At 45.0% G+C, this 12,522-nt stretch overlaps 1 protein-coding gene and 1 long non-coding RNA gene across 2 annotated transcripts; one reads left to right on the forward strand and one right to left on the reverse strand.

Moving 5' to 3' along the window:
* Window positions 1-2,160: 2,160 nt before the first annotated feature.
* Window positions 2,161-9,821, reverse strand: CIMAP1A (ciliary microtubule associated protein 1A). Its single transcript, XM_083462718.1, has 7 exons — window positions 9,664-9,821; window positions 8,916-9,045; window positions 8,263-8,460; window positions 6,170-6,271; window positions 4,989-5,110; window positions 4,270-4,407; window positions 2,161-2,758 (listed from the first exon to the last, which is right to left on the reverse strand). Exons 2-7 carry the CDS (start codon window positions 9,022-9,024, stop codon window positions 2,669-2,671), a joined length of 759 nt encoding a protein of 252 aa, XP_083318844.1. The 5' UTR covers window positions 9,025-9,045; window positions 9,664-9,821; the 3' UTR covers window positions 2,161-2,668.
* LOC310699113 lies at window positions 8,984-12,482 on the forward strand. The gene is made up of 2 exons (XR_014521934.1): window positions 8,984-9,082; window positions 11,279-12,482. It is a non-coding gene; the product is annotated as an uncharacterized lncRNA (long non-coding RNA).
* Window positions 12,483-12,522: the final 40 nt, after the last annotated feature.

Consider the following 12,522-nt stretch of genomic DNA (forward strand, 5'->3'; position numbering starts at 1 on the left):
GTGTAAAAGTTGGGGTGTCTAGGCGACGTCGCCTAGACACCCCAACTTTTACACGGGAAGACACCCGAGGACACCAAAACCTGCATATATATATATATATATATATATATGAGAAAGTGTGTGTGTGTGTGTGTGTGTCCCCTATGCATGTATACTCAAAACTTGGGTAAAGGCACACAGGATTGCAGCCTAGGTTTTTCATCTCTCAGCTGGTGGTCTGATGTTCCAATTTCCCAGATATAACTTTCCATAATTTACTATGTCACAATTGAAATAATATAAAGAAGAAAGATTCTGGTACAGTTCTGCTGTGTATCACGGTCTAGTTGATACATTGCTGATCTTTGTCATTCAAAGCCTGACTTGATTTGGGTGAATCTTGCTTTTTTTGTTTCTCATTTATTCTATTACATCTCATCATAGCAATAGTACCTTCTCACCGTTTTTTAACTTAAAAATAAAATTAAAACAGGTTTTAAACACTTGCCAGTATTTTTTTTTTTCTGTATCCCTGTCCCTAGTATAAATTCTGGTATATACAGGTCCTGACCTAGTATTAGGCAAAGTGAGGCAGTTAGCTCAGCCAGTGCCAGGGAGATACAGTAGCAGCAACAATCCCACAAGCTGTTCCTGAGCCTTCAGCCCTCACCTGTTAAAGCACAGCTGTGCCACAGGATGTTACACACACCCCGCCCGCCAAAAAAGTTTCTAAAGTCTTTCTTAGTAACCTTTGGCTATTCTTAGGAAAAGCAAATATTTGCTCCTGCATGTAAGACAATAAAGGCTGCTGCCCAATGTTATAGTTGCTTCTTTAGATAGTTGCTTCTTTAGAACAAGTGAGCTAACTAGATCGGTATCATGTTTTTGAGGGCAAGTCAAAAAATCTTCCAGGAGCCTGTCTTCTAAAACCTCTGAATGAGGGACAAGGCGGCAAGCCCCAGTTTGTGAACCCCTAAATGCATACTCCAGAGAGACACGCAGTGAATCGTAGCTCTTAGACTAGTGTACCCGTCCTGATACATGTGGTTGCAATAATGTTTGTCATATTCACCTCATATCCCTAGGTGTACAGTACACCTAAAAATGCAATGGGCAAAAGGAACCTGAGGTCACTGAAAAGCTAAGCAACCTTCAACTCAGGGATGCTGTCAAAAGATGCTGAATTCTTTAAAGTCACTATGATTTATTTATCATTTTTTAATGCTAGAAAATTAAAAGCACACTTCTCAGTTGGCTTCCAAGCCAGACAAACTTCATAGCATGCCATTCCTGTTCTAGACTTAAAAGTTTTTGGCAGGAGCCAGTGCAACTAGATCAGGGCAAAAATACTGCTCAAAAGCTTCCTCCCACAGCCGATAGCCTTGCTGTCTCAAAGCAGGGCTAACTGTTTCAGTGTCAAGGGAAAGGGTTAAATACCCCTCTCCTTTTAAAGCTCTAAAAAGATATTGGGAGATCTGATCGCAGATATTCCACATCATGTGCTAGGAGGCTTTTGAAAGATAAATCTAAATAAAGAAGTTTATGCTTTTATTTTGAAAGATATCTCAATTGACATTCTGTTGCTACAGCACGGTGAGAAAGAGAGTTTATTTGCTTTTTGCAGCAAAAACAATCTTGTAGCACCTTTAAAGACTAACAGATTTTATGGACTGTAGACCATGAAAGCTTATGCCGTAATAAAGTTACTGTCTAAATTGTGGTCAAGTGGACAGAGTAGGGCTTGGAACAAGTTTCATCTGTGCTATGAGCTTATTGTGTAGCCTGGGGGGGGGGGGGGACAGGTACAGCCTCATATACTCATCTGTGAAATGGCTTTCCTCACAGAGTTGCTCTGAGGATGAACACAATAAATATAATGCACAAAGGATGATAAGGAGGGGGAACTGGCAAGATCCTGGTTCCCCCTCTACACCTTTGTGCAGGAGGGGATGCAACCATTCACAGCGTCAATTATTTCAGCTGCTGTACCAGTATGAATGGGTGAGAATCCTGACTGAGCTGCAAGGCAGTATTGTTATCACTATTACTGCTAGTTCTCTATGAAAAAGCTTAACATTCTACTTTTCAAGTTCAGAATATTCCTACAGTTTTCGAGTAGTGAACCCTCTACAAAAGAACTGATGTTTTATTTTATTTTATAGCTAGGACATGAAATAAACATTTTATTCCTGATTTATTTATTTATTTCAAAACACGTTTCTCAGCTGAAGATATGGAATATACAAAATACTTTTTATGTGAGTTATTGCAACAAACAAGTTCCATGAAATAATTCTGGATCAGGAACACAAGTAGCTTTTTTACACAAATACATATATATATTTAATATATATTGGATCCTACTTTATGAAGAATGACACCGTTAATTGTATACTAGTTGTCAGAATGCCGACGTGCCTTTAGATATGTATTCCTTGGGCTCAAAGAGTAGGGCAAGTGTGAGCTGCGCTTTGTCTTCCTCACAAGAGGGGCTTATGGCATATGCCTTCATCAGAGGACAGAACTTCAGTCTTGAATGGTAATCAGTTTCTGAATATTTTAAATGGTCCTTTAGCTCTGGTATTTGTAAAAAAATGCAGTTAAACAGCTGGTGGTTAACTGTTAAAATGTGGAGGAACATGATATAGAAATATCAGTAGAAAAATCATTTTCTGTACAAGGGATGAATTCAGCAGACGTCCACAATCAGAGGTGTTGTGTAGTCGGAGTGTCTGATTCCAAAAGTGACAACTGGAGCACAAGATTTGAGCAATGATACCTAGAAGCAGAAGGAGTGTAAAATATATTAGGTGAAACAGGCTAGGCTTCTGCTAACAGATTCTTCATTTTGTTCTTTGATCTCTGTGTTCTGCTTAACAGAACAGGCTGCTTCCTGCTGGTTTACTGAGTAAGAAGCATTTTAAATGGAATGTTAAGTGGAACTATTAAGTACAGATAATTAATAATTGCAGAGCACAACTGGGGCAGTGTTTCATGAAATACTGCTGGAGGAGCTAGATGAATATCCTGGGCATTGTGGACCCTTGGAGATAAACAGTAATTTCAACATCTTGTTTCTTCTGGTCTGAGTAACTTCATATGCAATTAAGTAGCACCATGGTTGATTCTGGAAATGGAGTGTGTACAGTTTCAAGATCCAGCAGCACACACTTGCAAACAAAATTTCATGCGATTTTCATGTTCACCAGTTCACAAAACCCCCAAACTGCTTTGCGCACACCTGTAGTCGTCTCAGGGGCGTACAAAGTGGGGGGCGGAGGGGGCAGATCACCCCGGGTTCCACCCGGGGGGGGGGGCGGGTTTGACAAGATGGCCCCTGCCTCCCCCCAGCTGTAGAGCGGCCGAGGGCGCACACAGTAAGGGCGCTGCTCGCACAGCGTCCGTATGGGTTGCCACGCTCTTGTGTCGTCCATACAGGTGTCCGTATGGGCTGCCTCTCACACGGCGACTGTATGGGCTGCCATGCGTGCGCATTCTGTAAGGATGCCGCTGCGTGAGAGCGGCAGCCCATACGGACTGCGCATGTGCGGCATCCTGTATGGTCTTCGCACATGCGTATTCCGTACAGATGTCGCGCATCCGTCACTGGGCGATTCGCCCTGCCCCTTGGTGTCCCGCCCCGGGTGCCAGAGAAGCTTCCTCCGCTACTGAGTAGTCTCACTATGTTCCCAACCTGTCAAACCATGTGTTTGGCAGCAGAAGAGACTGGTTTGTTAAACTATAGTTTGCATTACATCCAAGCCAGGTCTAAGCACACCATGTAAATCAGGATTGCAAACCACTGGTTGTTCTCGGTTTACAATCCTGGCTTGTAGAGAGCTTTAAAGCTATACTTTAGACATCATGGCAAACTGTCATTCAACAATACAGAAAGTTTCTCTGACAGCCAGCTGCATAAGGAGAGGAGGGACTGCTCCAACTCATTGCTTGCTCCTGAGCCAACAAACCATGGTTTCTTGAAGCAGAAATGTGATGTCCCAATCAGACCCGTGCGACAAATGGACCAATCTAGATAAAGAATATCACTAGTAATTATTTGCATGGGCCAGAACAAGTTGATGGTTTGGTAATTACGTCTAACAAAAATGAACAGGGTTGCTAAGCTACCTATGACCAGCTTCTAACTTCTGTTTCTGTAATATTAGGACAAACATTTCCCTCTCCTCACATCCCACAATTTCAGGCTCTGTTGCCAGGAAAGGAGAATATCCGTACATGGGAGTAATAATTGCTGAAAACAATTAAGAATGAAAGGAAGCTGCTTCTCACCTTTCCTACACTATAGTCTGCAGGCCCAGGTGTTTTCCCAGCTCTTAGACCCTTGCTTCGACCGCCCATAGAATACTTGGGCGCTCTCTTTTTGTAGATATCTGTATCGGGCTTATGATATGCAGCAGGACCAGGGGTCTGTAAGAGAAGGAACAGGATTCCCATAGATGAAGTAATAATACAACCCATATCTCCTAATTTCCCTGGAAAATTGAGCAACTCCCTGTGTTACACCAAAATATATTGAATATAGTTTCTACCGTGGCAACACTTTACTTCTCTCACTAATTATCTTCCGCTCCCCAATGATTTATCAGTGCAGTTGTAAAATAAAAAAGCAAATATGAAAATAGGACCTGTCATTGAGTTGCTCTTTTATATTTATTTTTAAGGACACGTGAAAATTAGAGTAAAAGATGTTGCACAACTGGAGCTAAAAAGTAGGGGTAAAACAAGATTAAAGGTGTTGCAAAAAGGTAAAATGACCATGGCAAGAGCGAACAGTGCATCACAGCCAGATTTCTATCTGCTCCTGAATGAATAATTTTAGCATTCAGACCCCCATGAAAGAGCATAAATTGGCTCTTTGGCACTAGCAACCAGCAGTATGCATTAAATCAAGATTAAAACAAATCTCAGAAAAATGGACCAGAGCAGGCACAACTTTGACTATTGGTAACCAACAGAGAAACAAGGCATGAAATGAACCAGTAGTCTACCTTATGCAAGTCTTCATCAAAACGCCCAAGCTTACTCCTCCCTGTCATGGAGTAAGAAGGGCCGGCGGAGGTGGCCACTGTGTGCGGTCCAAGGACCTCAGGCATCGTGTAAGCGCTGGGACCTGAAAGAGGAACATGGGGACCATTGGGAGGAGCACCAGAGACTTCCAGCAGAGCCAGAGGAGGAGGGAGGTAATGGCTGGGATCGAAAGAGCTACTTCAGGTTGGCCTAAGTGCTCAGGAATACCACCTAGGAAACTTTTGACCATTTTCCTTCGAAGAGGTGTAGGGAACCATTGGTCTGCCAGATGTTGCTGAACTACAGCTCCCAACATCGCTGGCCTTTGGCCATGCTGGGGTTGATGGGAGCTGTAGTTCAGCTACCTCTGGAGGGCCAAAGGAGAGCCAGTGTGGTGTAGTGGTTAAGAGCGGTAGACTCCTAATCTGGGGAACCGGGTTCGCGTCTCCGCTCCTCCACATGCAGCTGCTGGGTGACCTTGGGCCAGTCACACTTCTTTGAAGTCTCTCAGCCCCACTCACCCCACAGAGTGTTTGTTATGGGGGAGGAAGGGAAAGGAGAATGTTAGTCGCTTTGAGACTCCTTAAAGGGAGTGAAAGGCGGGATATCAAATCCAAACTCTTCTTCTTCTTCTTCTTCCCCACACCTGTCTTAGAACATCGAACCATCGCAATACAGTATCTCAGAAATTGCTTTTCAGCACCTCCTCCATTTCAAAAGAGTTTTCTTAATTTTATTTTCCTCCAGAGACCATGTGCACATTCTCTCCAGCGCTCAAGTTCACAGGTCAAAACATAAAAAGCTATTTCCCACTTCCACCAAGTCTATCCTCTAACTGCAAAGACTAGGCGCTCTTCTTTTCCTAATTTGTGAATGGTGATATCTTAGCAAGCTAATAATACCGGGTTAGCATGATGCCAGCCACCCACAGCCTTACCACCATGAGAGAAGACCTTTCTGAATGGCAGAAGCATAATACTACACCCCTAGGCTTAAACATGCACATGTAAGTCCTGCTGAACTTGCTCTCAAGTAAACATGTATAGACCTGAGCTAATGCGCTGTGTTTCATCATCGATAGATTTCTTAAGACAACCTATGTTTGATGCCTTCCAACAACAACAACAAAGCAAAAAACAAAACCATAAGGGATAAGCCTTACCTGGTGTGGCATCTACTTTGTAACCACGAGTCCTGAATGACATAGAATGTGCAGGAGCATTTTGATAAATTATTTTCCGTGACTTCTCTGGTGAGTAAGAGGCTAGGTAGATGGGAAGGCAATGGATGCAATTAGATTAAAGCTCATCTTTCACCATGCCAAAATGACTGCTATGTCCTAAAGCCTCTGAAGGGCTGTCTACAGTTTTGTTAATTAAAAAGTTAACATTCTGCATGCAGGGAGGGTAAATCCCTCATCACATTTTGACTAAGGCATGTGAATTAAAATGCAGAATGAATGTACATTTTGCATGATTTATTCTGATTGCAAATGAGACCGCGGTTGGATGAATATAAAACAGCAGATACAGAAGGAATAGAATGTAGTGTGGGAAGCAGGGATGCTATTGGGAGTTGCAGAGACAACAGGTGTTTTCTGGATCTCCTGTTCTTAACTTTAATTCTATGGCACGCGGGCCTTCTTCACCGTGTGGTGCTTGTAAGACCCCAACCACTCACCATCTTAGTTTCTCCATATAAATTACCTTATGCATATACATACCCACTGCCTTGTTTTCGGGAGAAGAAAAGGCTAAGGAGGAAACACCACACAAATCCTGAGTGGAGTCCCTAAGATGGTTGGACGGCGTCTTGTATGCCTCCTTCTGGCAATTCCTGCAGCCAAGCTGGTGCCAAACGCATTGCTCTGCTTTCCTTTGGACCACATCACTGAGGCTGAGAGGGGGTGGGTCTTGTTTCCTGGGCAGCTCAGGACCTCCACACACACTGCCCAGGCTTGTACCCCAGGGAGGTCACTGTGGTGCTGCTAATGCAGCAAAAACAGCACAGGAGGCAGTAGTTACGAGTTACCGGTCTCTGCAGCCACAGCAGGCGCTGTGATTCTCTGGCAGTTTGACTTCACCCCCTGAGGAACATTCCATTGTCTCTCTAGACAGAAGGATGCCAAAAAAGTGTGTGTTTTGTGCAAGTTCGTGCCACAGAACTGTCCCTGGTACAAAGGGTGTATGCACCGGTGGACGAAAAAGTATCTATGTCCCTACGAGCTGGCAGGAAACTGGGTGTCCCTTCTGTGGCCAATGAGGTGAAGTGACTGCCTCAGGTGGCTGAATTTGCCAGGGCAGCAGAATCTAATGCTGATATCCCCCCCCCCCCGTTTTGGATATAGATTTTCTCTCACCCCTTCTTCCCAGGGAGGGCAGGGGCACCATTTTGGGGCCTGGCTCAGATGCCAAAATGTTGTGAGCCGGCCCTGGGAGGGTGCAGGGGCATGCAGGGAGAGGAGAGGGAGAAGTTCTGTTGCGCAAGTGGAAATCCTTAGGCTAGTTGAACTAGTTGAGCCACAATGACCACCAGCCTCAGCAAGCAGGGCCAAGTGACTAGAGACAATGCAATATATGGAGGGTCAATATATGGTCCCCACTCCCGCACTAGTGGAAGAACTTCTTTGGATTCTGCCCAAAGCAGCTTACCCAAAATTGACATGGCACAATATAAAAAATACAACCAAGAAACAAGACAAAATGCAGCCTAAACTGAGAAATAAGACAAAATTCAACCTAAAGCCAACAGTAGCATACGAGATATGCCTGATGTTGTGGCAAGATTCAAGGACACTTTTGACAAACATCCAGATGCAGCCTTTGACAGAGCTTTTTTATTCTCTAAAAATAATCAGGCACGTTGAAACGTAACAAACAGTTGGATTACTATAAAAGATGCAGGAAGAAATGATTAACGTATGGACCCACAAAGGGGAGGAGGGAAGTCCAGGAGATTCTATGGAACCTTATGACGTATGTTGGATATCTGTTGGATATTTAAATTGAAAAACCAAATAAATAAATTTACGAAAAAAAAAAGAAAGAAACTGAACAAACAGAATCAGCCCAGTCTCTGTCTGAGCAAGCAACTCATATGGATTATTTAATCTGAGGATGACACCGCATGTTTTTCAACGTAGCCATAAGAAATCATTCCAAAGGCCAGTTTTGGAACGATGCACCCAAACTCTACCTTAGTCTTGGGTTAGCAGATGCCGTCAACATATACCTTGGATGGGTGACTATTACTCACCAGGACCTGGGGTAACCTCCTTTTTCACTCTGAATCGACCACCCATTGTATAAGACGGAGCTGATTGCCTTCCTCTGTTTGTCATATAGCCCTGCACATCATAAGGACCCGGAACTCTGTCTTTGCTGGATGGGGGCTTTGCGCCATACATACTGTAGGCAGGGGCTTTCCTTTTGGTAGGGATGTGCGAGATATAACCTGAAAAAGGACAGACACAGAGCTCAGGAGTAAGGCGTTGCCTCCGACTGGTTGCAGTTCTCCAGTATCTCAAAGACAAAGGACATTCCCGGCCCTGCTTCCTTAGATCATTTAGTCCGAGACGCGAGGGATCGAACCTGGGAAGATATGTTCTCCTATGATGATGCAGCTGATCTCAGTCATTTCTAGTTGTGGGGCACCAGGGCAGCTGAGAGGGACAGGGTACAGAGGGGACTGGTATCCCCGGCCAAGAGCCAGCAGGGGACCCAAGCTCTAAGAGTTTTCAAGTTTCTACATGCCCCCAAATGGAAAATATGTACCGGAATATGGAGCTCCCCCACCCCTGATCAATTTCTGTGAGGTGGGCCAGCCTGGCAGACTGCTCCTGCTGTCCAGCCCTTTTTTTTTAAATCAACTTTTTAAACCCCACTATACTTCTGTTTCTGTTTGCTTACCTGTTGCTCCCGGTATGTTGTACTTGGGCCCAGGGCTGGAATACTGGGCCATGACTGGTCCTCGTGGACGATGGGGCCTCCATGTGCCCACCCAACCTCCATTACTCATGATGGCAATCTATTCGAAAGCCTAAGAAATGAAGAACACAGAGCGAATTTGTGTAAAGGTTAGGTTGGATACATCCTCCTGGGGGTAACTCTATTGTACCCTGCACTGAGCTGGCAGGATCTATAGCTAGCTATTAACACGACTGTTACCAATTCAGTAGAGTCTCATTGTATTATCTGGGTTGTATTGGAGATAGAAGTACGAAGAATGGAAGAATTAGGCCTGTCCTGCATAAGAAGTGCCTAGTGGATCATGCCAGCTGCTGATCTGGTCCAGCACCCTGTTCTCACAGTGGCCACCATTTATTGTGGGAAGGGGCACTTCATGCATCCAAGATCTTTTGTAGCTTCCACATGGCATAGTTGTCGTCATCAAAATACCACCCTGTGTTTCTCCCTCTGTTTAATCTGGATTTACCTTTCCTGGGAGAAACCCAGTAAATAAATAAATAGAAAACCTTGTGTTGCTGATTACCAGTTTGCACTATCTAAGTGATCCGTTTACAGTATTAAACCCCTGCCCAGAATCAGCCACCGACTTCCAAACGAGTCAGGTAACTAACTACACAGCACATGAAACAGAGGAAAAAATGAATATAAACTAAAACAATTATTAAATGGCCACTGAGTGCTAATTCACCTTCTTTTGCCCTTGGAGATTTAACTGATGTGGGCAACAGTGTTTTCTGCAGGATATTTCCTTGCTGTCTGTCAACAGGGCTGTGGACAGTTTAAGGAGAAGATGGAATTCTGAACAGGCAGAACCCATCTCCGTTTGCAGGGATTTCTCCTCCCCTTCATGTGAAGAACCTTCATGAAATTGCCATAGAAACAGACAATTGCCCTTCATAGTACTTCTGGGTGTTCTAGAACACCAGGTATGACTCTTAAGAAAGCCTGGGCTGTGTGTGTGTGTCATGATGAGAATAAGAGTCAAATCCCATAGTCTGTGGAAGATCCTTGGCTGGATCTCCAAATATATTTTTCTTTTGCTAAAAGATTTTGACTGCATAGGAGAAGGAAGGGAATTAATTTGCTCCTCTCCCATGCCAGCTACTCTAAGCAAGTTGTCTCTAATGATGCAGCCAGCCTTGTAAGTTAAAATTTCGGGTATGAAAATCTCTGAGAATGAATAGAATATCTGAAAATAGTGCACACTGAAAATACACAATCCTAATACAGGCATACCTGTCAGGGAGCCATAAATCAGCAATAAATCACACAGAGTACGTAGCGTTTACTCTTTATTTGAAGAAGCAAGGCCTGCTCAGGAGAGCCAGGCCTAATGAGCACAGCAACTCTTCTCAGTAGGTCTTGCCCCTATGAGGCAGTTGTGGAGGCTGAAGGTCCCTGCCTTCCCACAGCTGTCTGAATCTCATCCTCCCCCCGGGTCCTTCCCAAGCAATCTGAAACTATGCTGGCATGCCTGTCTATGCTCCTCTGTCTTCAGACCTCTTCTGGTCCTGGGAGACTCTCTGTGGGGAGGAGAGCTTGTTGCAGCAGGAGAGGGAGACACCTACGTTTCTTCACCAGCCTGACTCATCTCTGCCTCTTGGCCTCCTTCCTCTCCTGCTTCAGATTCTGATTTTGGACTTCCCTCTGCCACAGCCTCTTCCTGAACAATAAACCATGTTACCTCTTCAGCTTCCGACACCCACTGGCAGAGGAAGGGGGTGGTGCCATCGCCCTCCGCCCCCCACTCCCGGGACACTCACTGTGGGCAGCACCCCCTGGGATGCTTGCCCCGCCCCCAGAGATGGGTAGCCCCGCCCCTAGGTGCACAGCATGTGCGCCGCTCTGGGTGCCAGAGCAGCTAGCTCCGCCTCTGCCAACACCTCCTCCTCCCAGTCTGCTCCCTCTTCTCCCTCTGACCACTCATCATCATCCCACCACCAATCCCCTGGCTCTGAGCCTTCTTCCCTTGGGGGTTCCCCAACTGGTGCCTCCCACCATTCCCGTGTCCAGCCAGTCCGCGACAATACCTCAGAGATCTTGTGGGTTCAGTTCTAGACCACAGCAATAAAGCGAATATCACAATAAAGCAAGCCACACACATATTTTTTTGTTTCCCAGTTTCAGTGGGGCCCCAGAACTTATGAGCAATTATGCCCCACACAAAGTGAACATGATGGCATTGTTGACAAGATGGACGCATAGCTTGCCTTTGGTTCCAGCAACTGCCTGTTGACCTGAAACCAGCCATGTTAGGATATTGGTTCCCCTTCATAATACTGATGGCTTTTGTTTCATTTCAGGTTCACATGTAGTCATCAAGCCAAAATCACTGTCTCTATCACTAGATTGCCCTACAGCTGCTCTGGATACATTGGAACATTGGATATGTGTCCAGGGCAGCTCTTTATCAGCTCTATCTGGTATGCAGGCTGAGACACTACCTGCCCACGGACTGTCTCACCAAGAGTGATGCATGCTCTAGTTATCTCTCGCTTGGACTACTGCAATGCACTCTACGTGGGGCTACCTTTGAAGGTGACCTGGAAACTACAACTAATCCAGAATGCGGCAGCTAGACTGGTGACTGGGAGCGGCCGCCAAGACCACATAAAACCGGTCTTGAAAGACCTACACTGGCTCCCAGTACGTTTCTGAGCACAATTCAAAGTGTTGGTGCTGGCCTTTAAAGCCCTAAACAGCCTCGGTCCAGTATACCTGAAGGAGCGTTTCCACCCCCATCATTCAGCCCGGACACTGAGGTCCAGCACCGAGGGCCTTCTGGCGGTTCCCTCGCTGCGAGAAGCCAAGTTGCAGGGAACCAGGCAGAGGCCCTTTTCGGTAGTGGCACCCGCCCTATAGAACGCCCTCCCACCAGATGTCAAAGAGAAAAACAACTACCAGACTTTTAGAAGACAGCCCTGTTTAGAGAAGCTTTTAATGTTTAATCAACTATTGTATTTTAATATTCTGTTGGAAGCTGCCCAGAGTCGCTGGGGAAACCCAGCCACATGGGCGGGGTATAAATAATAAATGATGATGATGATGATGATTGTGGAATGGATTCTATCACAAGTGCTATCATTGATATGCAGAAATAAACTGATTGACTTTCAATCGCCTTCCACCTTTTGGCACAATAGGGAAATTGAGACAGTAGGGATCATTCTGCCCAACAGCTTTCTATCTAACCCCACCCCACTTTGCCACTTTCCCCCATGCTGAGGCACAAACAGAAGGCTTTCCCCCCTGCATCCCTTTCCCCCCAGCTGGGGATGCCAACTGGCTGGAAAAAAAGACCTTTGCTGCTCCTGTGCTTTAGAAACACCTTCAGGGTCTGATATTGAGTTACCTTCTGGTCCATCAGACGAGAGTCGAAAAAACGTTGCTGCTAATATTTATATGAGGCACTGATTTTTACAATATTTTTCCATGAGATTATTTTTCTTTCAATGAGATTATTTTTATCTAAACTATGTTAATTAAACCTGTAAAATAACTACATTATTTAAACATGTAGAATTTTCACTGTAGTTTTTTTTGCAGT

The sequence above is a fragment of the Podarcis liolepis genome (assembly GCF_965112155.1).
Source record: "Podarcis liolepis genome assembly, chromosome: 1".
Taxonomy (NCBI): Eukaryota; Metazoa; Chordata; class Lepidosauria; order Squamata; family Lacertidae; genus Podarcis; species Podarcis liolepis.